At 42.0% G+C, this 18,878-nt stretch overlaps 1 protein-coding gene across 4 annotated transcripts; it reads right to left on the reverse strand.

Annotated features, from left to right (window-relative positions):
• Positions 1-3,996: 3,996 nt before the first annotated feature.
• On the reverse strand, positions 3,997-18,231 carry LOC309351622 (membrane-spanning 4-domains subfamily A member 8-like). Of its 4 annotated transcripts, none has more exons than XM_081879413.1 (7): positions 18,215-18,231; positions 17,215-17,322; positions 14,731-14,963; positions 12,711-12,833; positions 10,711-10,767; positions 7,672-7,791; positions 3,997-4,181 (listed from the first exon to the last, which is right to left on the reverse strand). In XM_081879413.1, exons 3-7 carry the CDS (start codon positions 14,950-14,952, stop codon positions 4,068-4,070), a joined length of 636 nt encoding a protein of 211 aa, XP_081735539.1. In that variant the 5' UTR covers positions 14,953-14,963; positions 17,215-17,322; positions 18,215-18,231; the 3' UTR covers positions 3,997-4,067. The 4 variants fall into 4 exon arrangements, with proteins under 4 accessions (XP_081735539.1, XP_081735536.1, XP_081735537.1 ...); XM_081879410.1 differs by lacking the exon at positions 18,215-18,231 and adding an exon at positions 9,418-9,555; XM_081879411.1 differs by lacking the exons at positions 17,215-17,322; positions 18,215-18,231 and adding exons at positions 9,418-9,555; positions 16,897-17,158.
• Between the last annotated feature and the right edge of the window lie 647 nt (positions 18,232-18,878).

The following is an 18,878-nucleotide window of genomic DNA, read 5'->3' on the forward strand; positions in this document are numbered from 1 at the left end:
GCTGGGGGCCATGACTGGCGGCTGCTCTGCTTTGGACGCAAGCTTGCTGAAGCAAGAGAGGAGCACCAAAGCACACTCTTGGAATGTAATGTTCTTCCTCTGTTCCATTGAAGGCTTCAGGTGTAAATATGTGTAAAATAAACCATATTTCTTAAAGACACTCATCTCCGCTGTGCCTCATTCCAAAAGAACACAAGCTCTAAAGTGCCAAGACTTCTGGAATCTCTTGTTACAATATAGCTTATGCAACATCTTGCAAAAGAAGGTAATGTTATCTGTTCTAATTCTTTCTTTTCCCTTTTTTGGAATTGTATAATTTCAAACGTTATTTACTGTCTGTTATGACAGTCTGCTATAATTGAGAGTAGGGCGGGTGGAAGTGAGATAATCCTCACCCATAAGTTGATATGTTGAATTGAATTTTCTGCACACTCAGACAGGAGCAGGCAGCTTCTGTTCTATAGAAGATAGAGGCTTCTAAATGTGGTCAAAACACCCTGTTATTCAAACCTTGCAGAGCTATGCCCTAGATGAAAATTAATTTGACTTCCTCTGAAAGTACTGATTTAACATTTCTTCTTGTGTTTGTTCTCAGCCTCCAAGCATATGTACAATCTCACCAAGAAATAATAAGAAGTGAAAGTAGTGCTTCAGGTGGTACTAAAGTGGAAGCAGGATGGCTTTTAAAAATATGTGCAGGAACCACAGTTGCCACACCTGACATTTTCTAGAAAATGTCCTACAGGAAAAACACTAGAAACTTATAGTAGGCTCAGCCAGGTGAAGGCTTAAGATCACAAGCAGGTTATTTAAATATCATAAATGTGTTGTTGGCAACAGGATTCCCCTCCCGAAAGGGTAAATCTGGATTAGATGGGTTAAAAATATAGGCTAACTGATGATGTCATGTGAGTGCTATGGAAAACTTGCATGAGGGACACTGATCTCACCATAAACACCCATCTAGAAGCACCCTTAGACTGAAGGGTGGGGGTGGGGAACCAAGTACACCTTAACAAAAATTGCCATATACTAGTTCCCCAAATCTGGGCAGACTAATTTGCATGATATGCAAATTATTTGCTAATTATACAAATCGTGTGTTGGGCTAGGAAATGTTCAAACAGCCACTCTTAGCTCCCAGATTCCAATGCCAAACCATTTCTTGAAACGGATGGTTCAGTTTTCTTTGACACTTTTGGATGCAACATGTATTTGAACTGTGGTTCGGGGGGCTTGGCCCCTGATGTGTGCCTGCCAAGTGCTCTGATTCTCCAGCCTCCCAGGGCAGTGAGTCTTTGAAACTAAGAGCCTCAGTGTGTCTCTTGGGATGTCAAGTACCCTTTCGTCCCCAATCTGTGCTCAAGCCAGCAACTGAGTGCTGCTGTGTTGTCTAATTCAACCCCCCTTAAAAGAAAACTTCTTGCCCTTTGAGTTTACGCATGTATAGTAACAGATGTGAAAAGTCCTAGTCCCATTTTCGTTTCAATATGTGTGGTGGTCAGGGGTGGAGCCAGGCAGGTGGAATCACACTTGTCTTCAACATGTTCACTTCTCACCTCAGCTGTATACAGTGGTACCTCAGGTTAAGAACTTAATTCGTTCTGGAGGTCCGTTCTTAACCCGAAACTGTTCTTAACCTGAGGTACCACTTTAGCTAATGGGGCCTCCCGCTGCCGCCGCCGCATGATTTCTGTTTTATCCTGAAGCAAAGTTCTTAACCCGAGGTACTATTTCTGGGTTAGCGGAGTCTGTAACCTGAGGCGTCTGTAACCTGAAGTGTCTGTAACCTGAGGTACCACTGTACTCATGTTTGCTCCATGTTTATAATCGGCTAAGATCCAGCTTCTTCGACATCTTTTAGAAGTTGTGGTTCTCTTGACTGGTTTTGTTGTCCTCGTTCTTGCTTCTATGAGCTCCTACGAGTCTATCCTACCTAGTGGAGAGAGGATAGGCAGACACTTGGAAAAACAAATTTTGAGTCCTTCAGCTGAAGTGCCATGCACAGGGGAGCCTATTAAACACTTTGCTGGATTTATGGTCCTTGGAAGAAGATGAAGCTGTCTTCCCACATGCCTGCCTCACAGCTCTGGAACAGTCTGGGCAAGAGCCTGCAGTATTTACATCGAGCCTTGCCTATAGCCTGTTGTGGAGCTGCGAAAGAGGCAAGCATTGGAGAGACAGCTTCATTTCCCACCAGCGATTAAGGCCCCAAATACAGGAGAGTCTGTGTCCATCAGAACTTGTCCAGGGAGGTGCAGGCATCTAAGCACGTTTAGCAACTTTTTGTGATACTGGTGGCACTATGCTCTGTGAAAACAAGTAAGCTGGTTTACTGAAAATAGATGCGATAGTTTTAGATCCTCCTTAATGAAGGAGGACATCTTACTCTATCCCAGCTCTATTTGAGCAATGATTCTTTGCCTATTCAGAGATGTTCTTTTTTCATCTCACCATACAGTGGTACCTTGGTTTCAGAACATTCCTGTTCGGTTAGGTTTACAAACTCTGCAAAACCGGAAGTATCCCGGTTCGTATCCCGGTTTGCGAATTTTACCTCAGTCTAAGAATGGAAACCGAATTATGGAAGAGCACCGGTGGTGGGAGGCCTCATTAGGGAAAGCACGCCTCGGTTTAAGAACGGTTTCGGTATAAGAATGGACTTCCGGAACTGATTAAGTTCGTAAACCGAGGTACCACTGTATTTATTTTCCAATTAACTGCTCATTTTCCCCCTTTCTACTTGTAGACTTAGATGAGATAAATAAACTAATGGTGACGGATAGAAGGATCTGACAATTTCTGTTCCCTCAGTTTCTCTTTATCTTAATCTGAAATTCATTTCTCCACATTTCTGCAGCAATCCACATTAAGAAAATCCTCAGGAACATTCTTCAGTATTCTAGTGTGAATTTCTCCTAATAAACATGCTTATTGTATGCAGTTTTGACTAGTGTTTACATTTTTGCCAGCAATTGCTCCGAATATAATGCATTTTTATTTGATTTTCACAAATATATCCATTTTAATCAATGTCCCCCCCCCGGGGGGGGTAGTCAAGGGTATGCGGTACCAACACCTCTTTTTGTTGTTGTTAAAAAGTGTGGAACTTACTGTAACAACTTCATTGTGAGTATCAGAACCTGTTTTTCTAGGGAAAAAGCACAGATTAAAATGCACTTTCCCCTAAAATATGCAGTTTTGTAAGCATTCATTAGTTGGAGAACTGCATCACCAATTTCATATAAGTGAGAATTTCAAAGGATGTATGTGTTTTGGTCAGGTGCACTGAGTTCTGCTCAACATTGTGGGTGCCTGATGGAGTGCCCCACTGCAGCGTATGACACGTTGGTTCACCCAGCCAGGCACCCACCGCGAAAGTTTTGTGGATGCCTCGCCCCCCCCCCAGGCTATGGTTTCAGTCATTTTTATCTGATTCTCACAAGCAGAAGATAGGGGCAGAAAATCTGTACCATAAAATGGCATGTGAGATTTCACATTGTTGAACTTTTGCCCATACACAAAATTCCACATCACTGGCTGCAGTCATGTGCATGAACAGTAGTGTATAGGGAAACTAGGGAACATGGGAACTACACTTTCAAGCTTTCATTGCAACCCTTGATGCTGCTACATGGTGGGGAGTTATATAGGTAGTAGAGCTTTCATTAGATCCTTTCTGAGCAAGTGCAGCAGAGTCTAGGGATGGTAGATGTGGAACTACATTTTCCATGATGCCTGGTGGCCTTGAATATAAAGTAGAATCAGCCCCAAATTAGGGACTATGAAAGGCAACAGCATCCATAGAACATGAGAAGTCAGGGAATGAGAAAGAAGCTACAGTAGAGGAACCCAAAATGGAGCCATTAGAGATTGTTCTGGTGTCTAGAGGAATCTGGGTCTGAGTTTAAATGGACCCCCCCCCCCAATTATCCAGCCTTGTTAGATCTGGAAGACAGATATAGACATAATTGCAGGTATTGAGCAGAATCAATATTATTTTATTTCTGGAATTTTACTTCAGCTTGATTTCTGGTGAAGAACTTCCCATAACCTGTCTCTCTTTACTAACCATCAACACTTGGAGAAAGCATTATATCAGAATAAGTTGGTGGAGCTGGATTGTTTTCAGCAGGGGCCACATCATCTCCAACGATAACAATGGGTACAAGATCCATGTCCTGAAACACAGAGGAGGTAGATCATTCCAAGAACTTATTTTCATCACTGGCATCATCATGGTGACCCTGTCTTCAGTGCCAAGACATTTATCTTCATTAAAGTAATTATCCCAAATTATTACAAACTGCATGGCTGATGCCACACATCTTCATTTGTAGGTATCTCCTTCCACACCACACATTCTCAAAAATGCACATGATTCTTATTATGTATTTAAGTGATTGCTGGTGTTTCTAAACAGTGTACATAAAAATGTAAAAAGCATACAGCAGATAAAAACAATCCATGCAGAGGTTTTCTGGCTACGTCACCAAACAATGGTGGTTGCTCCTCGCTGCCCTCTGCAGGCAGCGAGGAGGTTCAGACAGAGGGAAGCCAGGATTTATGAGGCAAAAATCCTAGCAATGTTCTCCAGTGGGGTCTGGGGAGCTCACTGCATCCCGCTGTGTCACTCAAGCCCATATCTACCAACTTGAAAGGCAGAGCGGGTGTGACCTGGGAGTGTGTCCCTGCCATGGATGAGCCTCTGTCTCCAGCATGGTTTCTCCATAATTCAGACAACTGGCATTAATCAAGAGGCGCTCCTGGACCAACATATGCTAATGGGCTGTAATCAGTCAGCTGCTGAAAGGACTGGGCATGGCTCTTTGAAGGTATCTGAACATTTTATTTGAAGCTTGAGAATCCTTACAACAGCCAGAAAAGGAAGGGGGAGGACAAACTGCTCTGTGCTTTCTTATGCTTTCTTATGGTTTTCAAATGGTCTCCTTTTTTCCTGTCCTTCACTACAAAAGGATGTGTGTAGCCACTGCTTTGTTATTCTGTTTGTTACTTCGGAGAAGAGGGAGGAGGCTTTTGATTTATGCTCAACGGGGAATTTAACAAGGTTTTACTATGCCCTTTCCCCTCAACAGAGGCTGAATGGACTTTATTTAAAATTAATCCTTGATTGGACTAGGCTGAATTTGAGAAGAGATCTTGTTTTTAACTGTGTGCTGAGGAAGAACTCCAGAGTGGGATTTTAATGGCGGAGTTTGGATATGCACTCCGTGCGTTATTAATGGCTGCAGCTCATATGCTAGTTGATAAACAGTGGAAGGAATGGAATGTGACCCTGTATGATCCAGATAAACACTGCAAATAACTGAACAATGGAACTGAACAATAGAAGATAGTCATTAACTCTCACAGCACACCAGGTCTGGAACAACAATGTATATGAAGGACATGTGAAATGGATTATTTATTCATAAGATGTAACAGAGATGCTGTTTGTAACGTGAAATAAGTGACCAGCTGGAAGAATGGTTTAACGTCAAGTGAAGGATGTCAACTGGACTCTAAATAAGAAATTATGTGGCTATGTGAGGAAATGATGATGATCATATGTTTGGAAGAGGAGTGGGAAACCTGATTTTAAGAAATTGCATTAAATTAGATTAATTTGGTTTGATTTGTAATAATTTGGAAAATGGGGGGGGGGTTGGGAAAAAAACCTCATTCTGTGCAGAAAGCAGGCTTGATGAGCCCACAGCTGATGGTGTGTGTGTGACATTAATCATATACAGTAACTGACCCTCAAGGAAAGCAGGTTTGAAGTCACTGCCCACCAGCTGATAGGTGATGACTTCAAGCCTGCTTATCAGTGGCACTTCAAAGCATGGTGAAAGGCCCTTTGCAAGCTCTACATCTTGCTTTGAAGTCCGGGCGATCATCACCTGACATCAATGTGACATCAGGTGATTGACAGGTTGGCACTCCCATCTACCTGTCAGATTTGGCCCACAAGAAGTATGAGAGATAAGGAACTGGTGTACTGGCCACATCAGGTTCCCCATGTCTGATTCAGTAAGTATGAAACCCCGGGAGCCACAGATGTAGAAGTGGAAGTGCCTCTTCTGGTGGATATATACCCTCTTTCCCATTCCCCCTTTAAGCTAGTATCACACCACAGATACCAGCTGAAGTTTCTGAGGAAGCTACAAATGCATAGCAGCATTTTTCATTCAGGTTCATTTGTTTGCATAGCTCAGGTGTGGTTTCCTCTAGATGCTGTTGGGCTGCAGTCTTCCAAAGTAACTACTCTATTCTGAACTTTAAAATGGAAAGCGTAATGCTGGTGGTCAATAAAAGAGGTTTAAAGACTGTCTCAAGGCAAATCTAAAAAAATGTAGTATAAACACTGACAACTGGGAAACACTGGTTTGCGAGAGCTCCAGTTGGAGAATAGCCTTTACCAAAGGTGTCATGGGCTTTGAAGACACTTGAACTCAGGATGCAAGGGAGAAACGTGCTAAGAGGAAGGTGTTAGGAGTGTCCTACTCTCGTGTAGGACCTTGTCAGAGACATATGCCCGACTGGCATGTTCTCTCCCTCCTGGTCGATCGTTCGGGAGCTTCAAAAGCTTTCTTTTGCCCAAAAATCACAGCGACTATGCCAAAAGGCATTGGCACACTTAGGGATCCACAGAGTATTCGCAGTTTGCGTAACAGAACCAATAGCACAGCATTTTGGCTAATCTACTTTATTTACATATAATACACTCAGAGCATTTTGACTTAGCTCCTACCTCTTTCTCATCAGACAGCAAAGAGAGAGAAAACAAAGGACAATAGTCCCACTTCACGGAACACAGTAATACCAAAACATCCTATGTTTGTCACTACCCACACTGTGGGATGAAAACATACACCGTCATGTGATAGACAACAATCCCATGACTGCAGACACAGGGAATGAATCTCCAACTTAAAGTCTATATAGGGAAATTTTGTAAATTGTAAAATTTAATGAGGGATAGAAAAATCTTGGAATGAAATTTTTTGGCCTTAGTGGAAATGTTTTAAGAGATTAAGTGTAAATAGGTATATTAGTTTTAATGGGGAATAAGATTAAAAATATCTTAAGATAAAGGATTTGCTAAGATAACTTATAGAAGTGGAATACAAAAAGGGAGGTGAGAGGAGGTCAATGAAACAAGGGAATGAAAGATAGATTATGGTAAAGGTATGATGTGTGTTTTTAAATTGCTTTTGTTTTGTTCTGTTTAGTTTATTGTGTTTAGGTGTTAAGGTTGTGTTTTGTATTGTTTATATTGTATTGTTTCTTTTGTTCCTTTTTTCTTTTTCTTCTTTATTGTAAGTTTTAAAAGTAATAAATATCATTAAAAAAAAAATGAATCTCCAACATCAGGTACGCTTGGCAAATCCACACCATGATCAACTCCCGCCCGGAAACCAATGTCCCCACTGTGGAAGGACGTGCGGATCCAGAATTGGCCTCCACAGTCACTTATGGATTCATTGTTAAAACCGTGTTTATGGAAGACAATCTTACTCAGCTACGAATGATTGCCGAAGAAGAAGAAGTTCCCACCAACCCCAGCCAGCATGGCCATTTGTCAGGAATCATGAGATTTGTAGATCAACAGTATCATATTGTCTAGCCCAGGCATTTTCATCTTACCAGCTTTCTAAAACAAATGCTTACCATCTTGTTACAGCAGATTGCCTGACACCCGAAATGTGCTGTTGGAACGGTGATACAGAACTCCAGCAAGCAGAACAGGAGATGCACAGTACAAAACCCATTACCTACTTTGTTGAAAAGCTGCAGAACAGAGAAGCAGGTGAAATGACAACTCTTATATCGGTAAATCAGTCGTGAGGATAAAATGGGTCTGAGGAGAGCTTCTTGAAGGAAAGGTGGGATATAAATGTAAAAATTAACGAATTAAAAAAAAATGCCTCTGTGAAAGGGTAGGACAGAAACTTTCTAAAATGAATGCACTAGCCTGAATAGTAAGACATCAGGAAGTAAGTCCACTACTGAGACTGTGCAGTACCTGGCATTATGAGAATTAAAATGGGAGAATATCCTACACTACATATCTCTGTGTCTTTCCTCATCAACAGAACCTCCTCTCTTCTCCCCAGTTTCTAACTTTCAGCCAACAAAGGGACTTGGCTGTTTTTGAACAAGGATGTCTCCAGATAGGCATCCTTCCAGGTTGGTGTTTCAGAAATAATTTTGAGGTGACATATGATGGCATGAATCACAAACATGAGTCTGACCAAACTGCGGGAGGCAGTGGAAGACAGGAGTGCCTGGCATGCTCTGGTCCATGGGGTCACGAAGAGTTGGACACAACTAAACGACTAAACAACAACAACATGGTGGCATGAGATGAGAGGCAGCCACCTGAAAATTATTTCTGAAACACCAACCCAGGAGGTTGCCTATCTGGAGACATCTCTGTTCAGTTTCTACTTGCCTTATAGTAGGGAGAAGGGGTGGAAAGAGGTTCTAAGAAAACTCTCCATTTCCATGTGAAAGACCCAGTGTGGCTATGAGACTATCGCTACAATCGTATACACACTTACCAAAGTTTGACGTGGCAAAGCGCAAGGATACAGACATCAGAAAACCCAACCACTAGCTAATAACACCATCAAGTTTGAATACTGGGAATGGGATGGCTGCTCAACCTTGGATTAAAATATTGATTTCTCAATTGATTTCCGTAGGACGGTTCTTAATTCCATCCCAACATTTATTAATATATTCCCGGTGTGAACCTGGAAAGGACCTAACCAGACAATTATGTGATTCTCTCTGGCCTTTTAATATCGAGGTGGGTCCTCTTTTGATAAGGAAATGTGGTGAACTGGACTTAAGACTGGAAAAATGAGAAACTGAAACAGACAGATTTCTCCATCCCTAATCCCTGGGCATACCTTGGGTTTGGTTTCTTTGAAATGATGATCAGTGGAAGTGGACAGGATTTATCTCTTCACACAAATATACAAGTCAAGGTCCCGCTTCGTTTGGTTTACAGTGATAACACTGGATTCTCACAGAAAGAAGATCAGGCCTCTTGTGCATTTATAGCCCAGTTCCAAGACTGACAGGCTACTGCTTCCTTACACACACACACACACGGTAACAGAGAAGGAAATAAGTCCTGATCCCCAAATGGCTTTCTCCTTTCAATAGAACCAATGGATTGAGAGACGGGGGCACTGACCACTCTTGCCAGGGCCATGAAGATAATATCCAGCAGTCCTGCTTGTTCTATTAATCCTCTCCTGGCCAAATATCAGTCTTAGAATCAAGAGGCACAGGGCTGTAAGAGACACTTCAAATGACATCCAAACTAAACCTCCCAAACTTACAACATTAAATTATGATAATGATATTATATGATCAAAGTTATTGTGGGACTTGCTCACTTACCAATGTTCCCTCTGGATAAGGACCGGGATAGCCATAGAAAAAATAGGGTTGATTTATACACAACTGTGCTGTGTACAGAATTATGCCAATTGTTGCCAATGTAGCACTTGTGACATGCATTCCCACATTGCATTTCACCTGAAAGAGTGATATGAAGAATCAGGATACCAAAAAGTACACACAGGGTGTGTGTGTGTGGAGGCCAGCCAATGCTCATGTCAGGTGTGGCTACTGGGCCTGACAGGAATCTGTCTTAGTCACTAACCATAATCAGACCATTTAAAAAACTTACAAAACATGGAAGATGTCTTATATATAATTAGCCCTTAATCTGTACTAATTGTGTTCTATTTTTGTTTGAATTATGGTTTGTTATTGTTTCAGTGTCTCTAAGAAAGGTTGTCAATGAAATACGTTGGGTAATTTACTGTTCCCTGCATTTTTCAGTGCTACCCCCCCTCCCCTCATCTACACTCGTGGTTTCTTAATGCTAAAAATGGGTTTTAAAAGGGTTATGATAATCATATAGCCATATGACATTCTTTTAAAACATCAACAATGTGTTATTAAAATGTGACACCAGGTGACACTGCTGAGTTCGCCCTGTCAAGTAAGTGGGTAGACCAGGGGTTGGCAACCTAAGACCCATGGGCCTGAAGTGGCCCACAGAGGCCGTTTAACTGCCCCCCGAGCTGCCCCCAAACCGAGCCACCCACTCAGCGAGTCCCCACGTGCTGTGCTAAACCAGGGGACTCTCTTCCGCAGCTCTGAAAATCACTTCTGCGCATATCCAGACACCGGAAATTGCATCTGCAAGGGCGCAATTTTCGGCATCTGGGCATGGGCAGAAGCGATTTTTGGTGCAGCTGACATGTGCAGACGCAATTTCCAGCATCGCGCTGCACCTGTCCGGCCCACAGAGGATCTCCGTGGGAGTGATCCAGCCCATGCCTGGTAAGCCTTGCCAACTGGGGTAGACTGCAGAAACAGAAGTGGAGGAACCAAATACTCCTCTGTTTTAGAATATAAAAAACATCATTCTAGGAACGTTTAAAGAGTGAGTATAGATCCAGCCCTGGTGCTCTCCAGATGATGTTGGAATTAAATTTTTTATCAGCCCCAGCTAGTATGGCCAAAGGTCAAGGGTGCAGTACTGGTGCAGAATAGTCTACTAACATATGGAGGGCACCAAGTTGGGGAAGGCTGATCTAGAGGTATAAGAAAAACAAAAATTATGACCAATACTGGCCACATCCAATATTACAGAAGAAGAGAAAAAGGTATATAGCTCACCAAACTGCGGTTCCTATGTTTTGTATTTGACACAGAGATGGATCCAGAAACAATGAACTGTTCAAAAAAAGGGGGGAGATGCATATCAATTCACTTCAAATTTTCAGTAAAATACTCTCTACTTAGAAAAACCTGGTACTGTGGGAGTCTTGTCAGCAAAACATTTTGGCACCTGATGCAAACCACAAAACAATGCCTCCCCTCCCTGCCAAGGAAGAAGGAGCAAGTGAAGATCTAGATCAGGAGCAAAGTTCTAGATCAGGATCTGCTGCCCACATGGATTCTGCTGCCTGAGGCATTTGCCTCACATGCCTGTGGCGTTTGCCCTCCTAGGTGGGTCATAAGGAAAGGGTTAAATGAGTGTGAAGTGATTGGCCAGTGGGAGCCCAAGGGGAGGAGTTAGAGTTAGAGTTGTGTGGAAGTCAGTTGGGAGTTGGAGAAGGAAGAGGGAGGATAAGTCTGTGGGTTGGTCGAGTTGTGTTGTGAGAGAGTGAGAGGAACTGTTAGGTGGAGTCAGATAGATAGTTGGGATAATCAGTTTGAAGTTGTTAGGAAACTAAGATTAAGGAACTGACAAGAAAAATTAACTGAAACCTTAAACCTGTTCATGCTTATAAAAATAAACTTGATTATTTGTTAATGTTAACAACTGTCTGGACTCCGTGTGTACCCGAGAGAAATGGGTTGGTGGCAGCGAGGAGGCAATCACAGTGGTGGCACAGGGATCAATAGACCATCAAACGTCCGGGGACCCTGTGTGATCGCCACAATGCCTCATTAGTGTAGAGGGTGTGGTGACAGATGTCACCCAGCAAACTGTCAATACACACATAAAAAACAAAAAACCCAGCCACGCAATGTGTGTTTTTTTGCTGGATTTCCCCCCTGTATCCGTTTTTGTCCATGGACTGGAAAAAATTGAAACAAATGGGGGGGGGAGTGCAGATGACACCCAAAAACATGCACACATGGGATGCATCAAATCCACTTTAAACTGCCATGTCTACACATCCCCAGGCAGTCACGTTGATCCTCCATGTGGTTTCCTGTTCCCCCCAACAGCCAGTCAACATTCTGCGATTACTCAGCATGCTTGGCTGAAAACCTTGGGGTTTCAGTAAGCCTGCTAACTCCACCTTGTGAATGGATGGTTCCATTTCCCTACACACAGTCGGAACATAGGAATCTGCTATATACTAAGTAAGACCCTTGGTTCATTTAGTTCAGAATTATCTACTGGGAGCAGTTCTCCGGAATTTCAGGCAAGGGACATCTCCAGCCATACTTAGAGATGCTGAGACTGAAATCTGGGATCTTCTGCAAGCAAAGCAGATGCTCTAACACTGAGATGTGGCCCTTCCTTATACATGCAAGAGAATACAGTGTTCAGTTTTGTTTATTAAGCAACTGTCAAATCAGCATGCTAAATTAGATCTCAAGCATCTGTTCGGAACTGGAAATTTTCCAATGCAGATTACCCCAGTTTGCCTCAGAACATTTTCCAGAACCAATTCAAAAATTTCTAGATCTGCATCACTGACTTGTAGAATTGAGGTTGCTGTTAGTATATATGACCATGACCAAAACCTTCACTATATAAAATAAAATAAAATCCACTAGAAACATGTAGCCTTAACAAGACAAGAAAGAGAACAAGCATAAAAAGAGAAAAGTTTTTTGTTACTATTCAATTCTTATTCTTTCAAGGATTTTATTTAAAAAATGTTAAGTACACCTCTCAGAAATGTTGAATATTAAGTAACATATAAATACCTTAAATAGAGAAAAACCTCTCAAATGCATTACAGCGAAGGAAAGAGATTACCCCTAATAATGTTCTGGCATTTCAAAATAGGAGCAAAGGGCTCCTATTCTTTTATGTTAACTTTCACCACCTGCCTCCTTACTTGAACACATGAGGAAATGTTTTTGAAAATTGCCAAGTCCCAGAGTTTAGCATGATGGATTCTTAAATGCGAGGCAAAGAACACGATACTTACAAATATTCCACCCCAGCATGGAAAATATGTCATATTGACCAAAGGGGCATAGTATGGGCCGAAAAGAAAAAATGAGACTATCCCAAAGCCAATTTGTATCAATCCAATTATGATCTGGATGGCCTGTAGGAAGAAAATACACAAACAATATTATTTTTAAACTGTTCCTAGAGACCTGGAAATATAGAATGATAGTTTTTGCTACTATTTTCATTTCACTGTTTTATTTTCATTTTTGCATTTCTTATCATTGCTAGCTGCCTCGGGCATGAATCCTGACAATACTGTGCATTAATATTTAAAAGAAACCAATAAAACTGATATGAGCTTACTCTTTAGCACAGTCCGGAAATATCACCTGAGCAAAAGCTAGATGAGGTATTTTGATCACTGCAAAAGTAAAAGAGGATCTCTCCTTAACCAGATTTGAGCCAAGAAATGTGAACACCCAATTTTCAATCTAAGGGATTGGGACATAGGAATTTGATTAAGTTCATATTTAAAGGTGAAACTGCTTTCTGAAACAACACGGGCATCAAAACACTTCTCTGAATTTTGCAATGCAGTCCTCCAATCAAATAATGTTTACAAAAAAGCATATATTGGAAGAAGGGATATGTATAAAATGAACATATCAGTGAAAACAACGCACACAAATGTATTATACATGAGGAGACTTGCAAAAATGTGTACATCAGTTAAAATATGTGTATTAGACAAAACAGCATACAATTCACAATTTTCATGCATTTTTTAAAGATAAAAACCCCCACAAATTGCTTCAGAAATAGCGAGAACAGAATTTAAGACTGGAAAATAAGAAACGGAGAGAACAAAAACTGAGAGATAGATCGTTCCTAATTCTGATACGGATGAAATACAAAAAGTGAAAATGAGTTCAACCCAGTCACCAAAGAGAAACAACACATAACTTTCTACAACCTGGCTTTACAAAAGACAGTGCTTAGATTGGTGTGCCAGCAGTGAGCCTGTATAGGTCTGTAGATCTCCCCTCAGTTCCTTATGCCCTGATTACCCCCAGAATGGGCTGCTCTAATGAGCTTTGTGTGAGTCTGGGTTTGAAGATGGGTTGAAGCTTCTTTTAGCAACAAAAAAATAAACTAAGCACTGTTAAGTTCATACACACACTTTCCATACCCCCATGAGTCATAATCTTTCACTCTGTTCTGCTCATTAAAATGCACTTGCACATAATGCCCATGGCAGCAATTCCCTTCTGGAGGATCCTTGGGCTGGAGGTGGGACAGCACAACTACAGAGGATCTGCTTAAAAGCCCACCAGCTGCAGTAGTTCGGAAGGTGGGCACAAGAGAGCTTAACCCTCCCTGACTCTGCTATTGGCTCAAGCCAGCCATTTCCTCCATTTTTTCTGTTGATAACCTCAACATTCTCTCGCTCCACTTCCCTCAGTGCTCCATGGGTCCTAGAAGTTCACAGGACCTTGCCATACTTTCTTAGCGCTTAAAAACACACACCTGCTTTTTCTTTTAATTTACAAACTTAATGTCCTTCCTCGTTCCTGGAGACAAAATTGAGAATGCAGAAAGCACTTCCTTAATTGGGGTTGTCTTGTTTTGCCTCCAAACTAGTAGGTATGCAGGTACGTTGTATATCTGGGGCTCTCAGGAGGAAAATCCTTGGAGTTTCCCTAAAATCATATAGTTAAGGGTAGGCTGCCCCTCATTCATTCCCTGTACATGGGCATTCAGCACCAGAAAAGTGCTTCTCTCTAGGCTCTCCCTGCCCCTCCATCTTCTCCCCACAACAACCCTGTCAAGTAGTTTAGGCTGAGAAATGGTGACTGAACTCTATGGCCAAGTGAGGGGGTTCAATCTGGGGCTCCCTAGCTTTAGTCCAATGCTCTAACCACTACACCACACTGGCTCATGATATGAGAGCTCTGCCTGTTGCATATTTGAAGTGTTGAACTGACAATTGCTCCTGGTGACCGCTGAAATCACCAGGGACAGAAACAAGAGCAGATGACATCTGCACTTACCCCTAAAGTCTTAGCCTCTACTTTTACTTTCTTCTCCAGTTCCCTCACCCAACGCTTCCGCTCAGGTTGGTTGCTTCCAAGCTGCTCGTCTATATATTGTGCCACTCCTGGTTGTTGCCCAATGGTAGCAGGGATCCCCTGGCCTGCCTGAATTATGTCAGCTCCATTTGGAAGAATGAACGCTATTATTCCATTTTGTCTTCTCACTGGATCTGTTGTCATAGCTGAAATGTCTGCAAAAACCAACCAACAAAAACAAATCAAAATAGCCAACAACCTTCTCTCAGATTTGGACAAATATAACAAACTTTCCCCTACACACAGAAAGAGGAAGTTCCACTGAGCTATGGCCCGTCCATCTGTTTCTATGAATCCCTCACATGTTTGATAAAACCATGTGGGAATAGCACTAATGGCCTGTTTGGCTTCTGAGAAGACAATCCCTCCCCTCAGGTCAACAATCTGAAAGACACAACCTAAAAAAGAAAAGGGCTGAGAAAGCACCAATTCTTTGTCATAGAGGTCTTACCGATAACAGCAGGAATGGAAAAAATTATAGAGGGGCCGGTTGTTGCTGGTCTTTCAGTAGAGCCAGTGGAGAATGTAATAGTTTTAAGAGAGCCCTTTGTACATTGACTCAAGCAGTGTTACACCTCCCCATTCCCCCTGCACCAAGAGAACCACCAAATAGTTGCTTCTTTAAGCAGATGATAAACAGGACAAGATCTGAGGCCAGATGAAACACGTACACCATTAATCCCACACACTGAGTCATAGAAGGAGCCACAGTTGCAATCAGTCTTCTTTTACATGCTGTGTACAAGATTCCCTTTCTCAACCCAAACAATTCCCAGAAATAAACCAACGTGTCACTAGACCCAAACTCCAAAGATTAATCTCCTTTTACAAGCTATGTACCACATCCCCTTTCTCAACCCAAACATTTCCCAGACATAAACCAACAAGTCAATGGGCCCAGGCTACGAATATTGTGAAGTCAGATATTACAAGTGCTCAACTCACTGATGGGGGGTGAAGCCTTTACCACCAACCCATAATGAAGTCATGATACTTTGCTGGCATATGTACTCAGAGTCCTTGTGGTTCTTTGCTTTTCCTCTAGTTCAGGCAGAGGTCCCTCCTGCTGACATTGTCACTATGATGAGGCTCTCATGAGGAGTAGTCAGGCTGCAGCACAGCTGAAGCATGAGTTCTCCTCAGGTGCCTAAGGTTCCTTCAGTAGGTAGTTCCTTCCATAGGCTTTGCATTGTAGGAACATGGCTTAGTTCTTTTGCACATCACCATTGCAGGGACCCATTCCTTCTCTGCTTGCATCCAGATCTGTCCCCGTTCCTCAAGGAATGCATAAAGCATTGGTATAATAATGTTGCTTATGGCAGCCTCCAGCTGCTCATGGGCTCCAGTAATGAATAAAAATAACATGACATAAAGTAATCCAACATAAATCATATAGAATAATTAACAAATAACCAGTGAAACAATTACAGTGGTACCTCTGGATGCGAACAGGATCCGTTCCGGAGCCCTGTTCACATCCTGAAGTGAATGTAACCCGCGACTGCGCATCTGCGCATGCGCGGGTCGCGATTTGCCGCTTGTGAGCATGCACATGACATCATTTTGAGCGTCTGTGCATGCACAAGCGGCAAAACCCAGAAGTAACGCCTTCCATTACTTCCGGGTCACCAAGGGGCATAACATGAAAATGCTCAACGTGAAGTGACTTCAACCCGAGGTATGACTGTACAATTTATAAAACATTGTTAACAAAGCAACAACTAAAAAAAGCTAAATATCACAAGTCCTATTATATGATTAACAAATCAAGGCAGCATTTATAATCTAATATTGTAAGCAATATGAACAACATTAACAAAATAACAAGTAAAATAATAAACTAAGCACTCTTAAGTTCATACACACATTCTCCCTGTGATTCATAGTTCTTCGCTCTCTTCAGTTCCATAAAATACACACAAAATACACATAATGCCTGTTGCAAAGCCAGCTCAGCCAGATGCCATGACGGAAGGGGTCCTCTGGTAGTGGGCCCTGGTGGAGAAGGGGCTCTTGGGCCTACCACCAGTGGTAAGGTGGTTGTTGATTCTGGGTGGACTGTCCAGGTGCCACTGATGAGAAACTCACCCACATCGCTCCCAACGATCAGGGTGTCCTGATTATCTGGATAATAGTGATCATCAGGAGGTTGATTCCCAGTCTAGGAAGTCCAAGTAAACCTCCAGATTGGCGAGAAAGGGAATCCTATGCCAGATGGCACTTCCTTATGTAAAAGACTCAGGATTCCCATGCCACCTGCCCTTAAAATGGGTTCCGGCTATTCAAAAGTAAGGGGAAAGCCCTCTGCGACTCTTTGAGAGGACACCAGTATCCTTTACAAAGATGTGTATTGGATCAATTAATCATCAGCCCCAAATAAAATTAAATACGTCTGAATATACTTACGTTGCCCTGCTTCATTCACTCTTTCTCAGTCTCTCAGTGTGCCAGAAATCTCACCAGGAAGTAATCAGCATCAGACTTAACTAGCAGATGTCCCAGTTTATTGAGCTACTGTACTTTAGACAGAATGAATGGAGGGTAATATCTTTGTAGGTGGGAGGAGACATCACACTTTGCCAAGGGGACAGCGTAGTTTATTTCTGAGACTATATTATAGCATAGCCCTAAACAAAATCTGGAAAAAAGCTGAAGCTGCCTCAGCTATAGTATCATTGTTGCAAAGTATGATTGGAAGTGATGAGGTAGAAATGTGGTTTACTTTGCATGTATAGGCAAATCTACTTAATCTACCTTCTTCCAAAACACCATGCGATCTGAAACATGCAAGCCTTTGAAATGTGTGCATCTCTGAATTTTGTAATGCAGTTCTCCAGTCACGTAATGTGTACAAAATGCATGTACTGGTGTAAGGTGTGAAAAACCCCACACAAATTAGTGAAAGCACTCACAAATGCCTTGTATTTGGGGAAGTTCTGCTTTGCAAATTTGTGTAAATTGGGCAAAACTGAATACCCAGAAATTCATGCTAAATGCTGCTGAATTTTCTTAAGGACTTGCTTTTTTGGGGGGGGGGGATCGCCCCTGTCTTCGCTTGGAGTATTTGTGTGCTTGGATAAAAACTTGAACATGCCTATTACTCAATGTTCTGTGTTCAGAGTTGCTCTCTGATGGAAAATGCCTCAGTTGACTGTTTTGTATAACTTGTACAGTAAAATCGCAACTTATGTGCATTTAACATCTGCAATTTCAACTTTATGCAATTGAAGGCTGTCCGGTTGAAATCACACAAATTAAAGACATAATAACAAAGATTATATTAAATTAATCATACAGGTTGTATTAAATCATACAAATTAAATTAAATCAATCACACAAATTAAAGCTATTTTGCACAGGTTTTTCCTGGCATGGTAAGAGCTTTTAAAGTCTCTGTCTTGCTTACCAGGCTCAGGGATGCTCTCACAAGTTCTCACAGGAACTTGAATGACCCCACAAAATCTCAAAGAGCACCCCAGAACCTGATAAGCTTGGGGGTGGGGGGACAAGGCCTGTTTGGTACATGGCTCCAAAAAGGTAAGGCTGCTTGTGCTGGGTTGGCCTTTCTGCCTTTACAAGCCACCCCCAGAACATAACCCATGTGATTGTATTGCATTGGTTAATTGTCCATTCAGTCGTAGAAACAGAAACAGTTCCTAGGATACCTTTGAAAAAAAGCAGATTGTGTAATGTGCTTGCCTGCTAATTTGAACATTTGTGTTTGTTTCTCAGTTTCACAGATAGCCCACAAATAACAGAACATCCTGCTGCTTATACGTGTTTTCAGCCCAGTACAGGAAGACAGTACACAGACACTTTATTATTCACTGGCTGGAGAAAGCTGAAGAGTGAAAACAAACAATTCAGGAAACACACCAATTTCCTGTGGAAAACCCCCAGTCCAAGGGTAGGACTTGGAGTTTAGATTTTGACCCAAGGTGTCCTTCATGTTTATCAAGGGATGGGGATGAGGGAGAGATAAGCTATGCAGTAGATATACTTTGTACAATATTGCAACATAAGGAAGTTATTTTACTGTTTCTAGACATCTGCTGCTATGCATACCATAT

Source organism: Podarcis erhardii, assembly GCF_964252035.2.
Source record: "Podarcis erhardii genome assembly, chromosome: 1".
NCBI lineage: Eukaryota > Metazoa > Chordata > Lepidosauria > Squamata > Lacertidae > Podarcis > Podarcis erhardii.

Bases quoted from the DNA above. Each gene is read 5' to 3' on its own strand.
- LOC309351622 (XM_081879410.1), bottom strand. From the start codon at position 14,952: ATGACAACAGATCCAGTGAGAAGACAAAATGGAATAATAGCGTTCATT. The intron at 7,792-9,417 runs GTAAGTGAGCAA...TCTGTTCTGCAG, and splicing joins CTTATCCAGAGGGAACATTG to CTTTTCAACAAAGTAGGTAA. The intron at 4,182-7,671 runs GTAAGCATTTGT...TCTGTGTTTCAG, and splicing joins CAATCTGCTGTAACAAGATG to GACATGGATCTTGTACCCAT.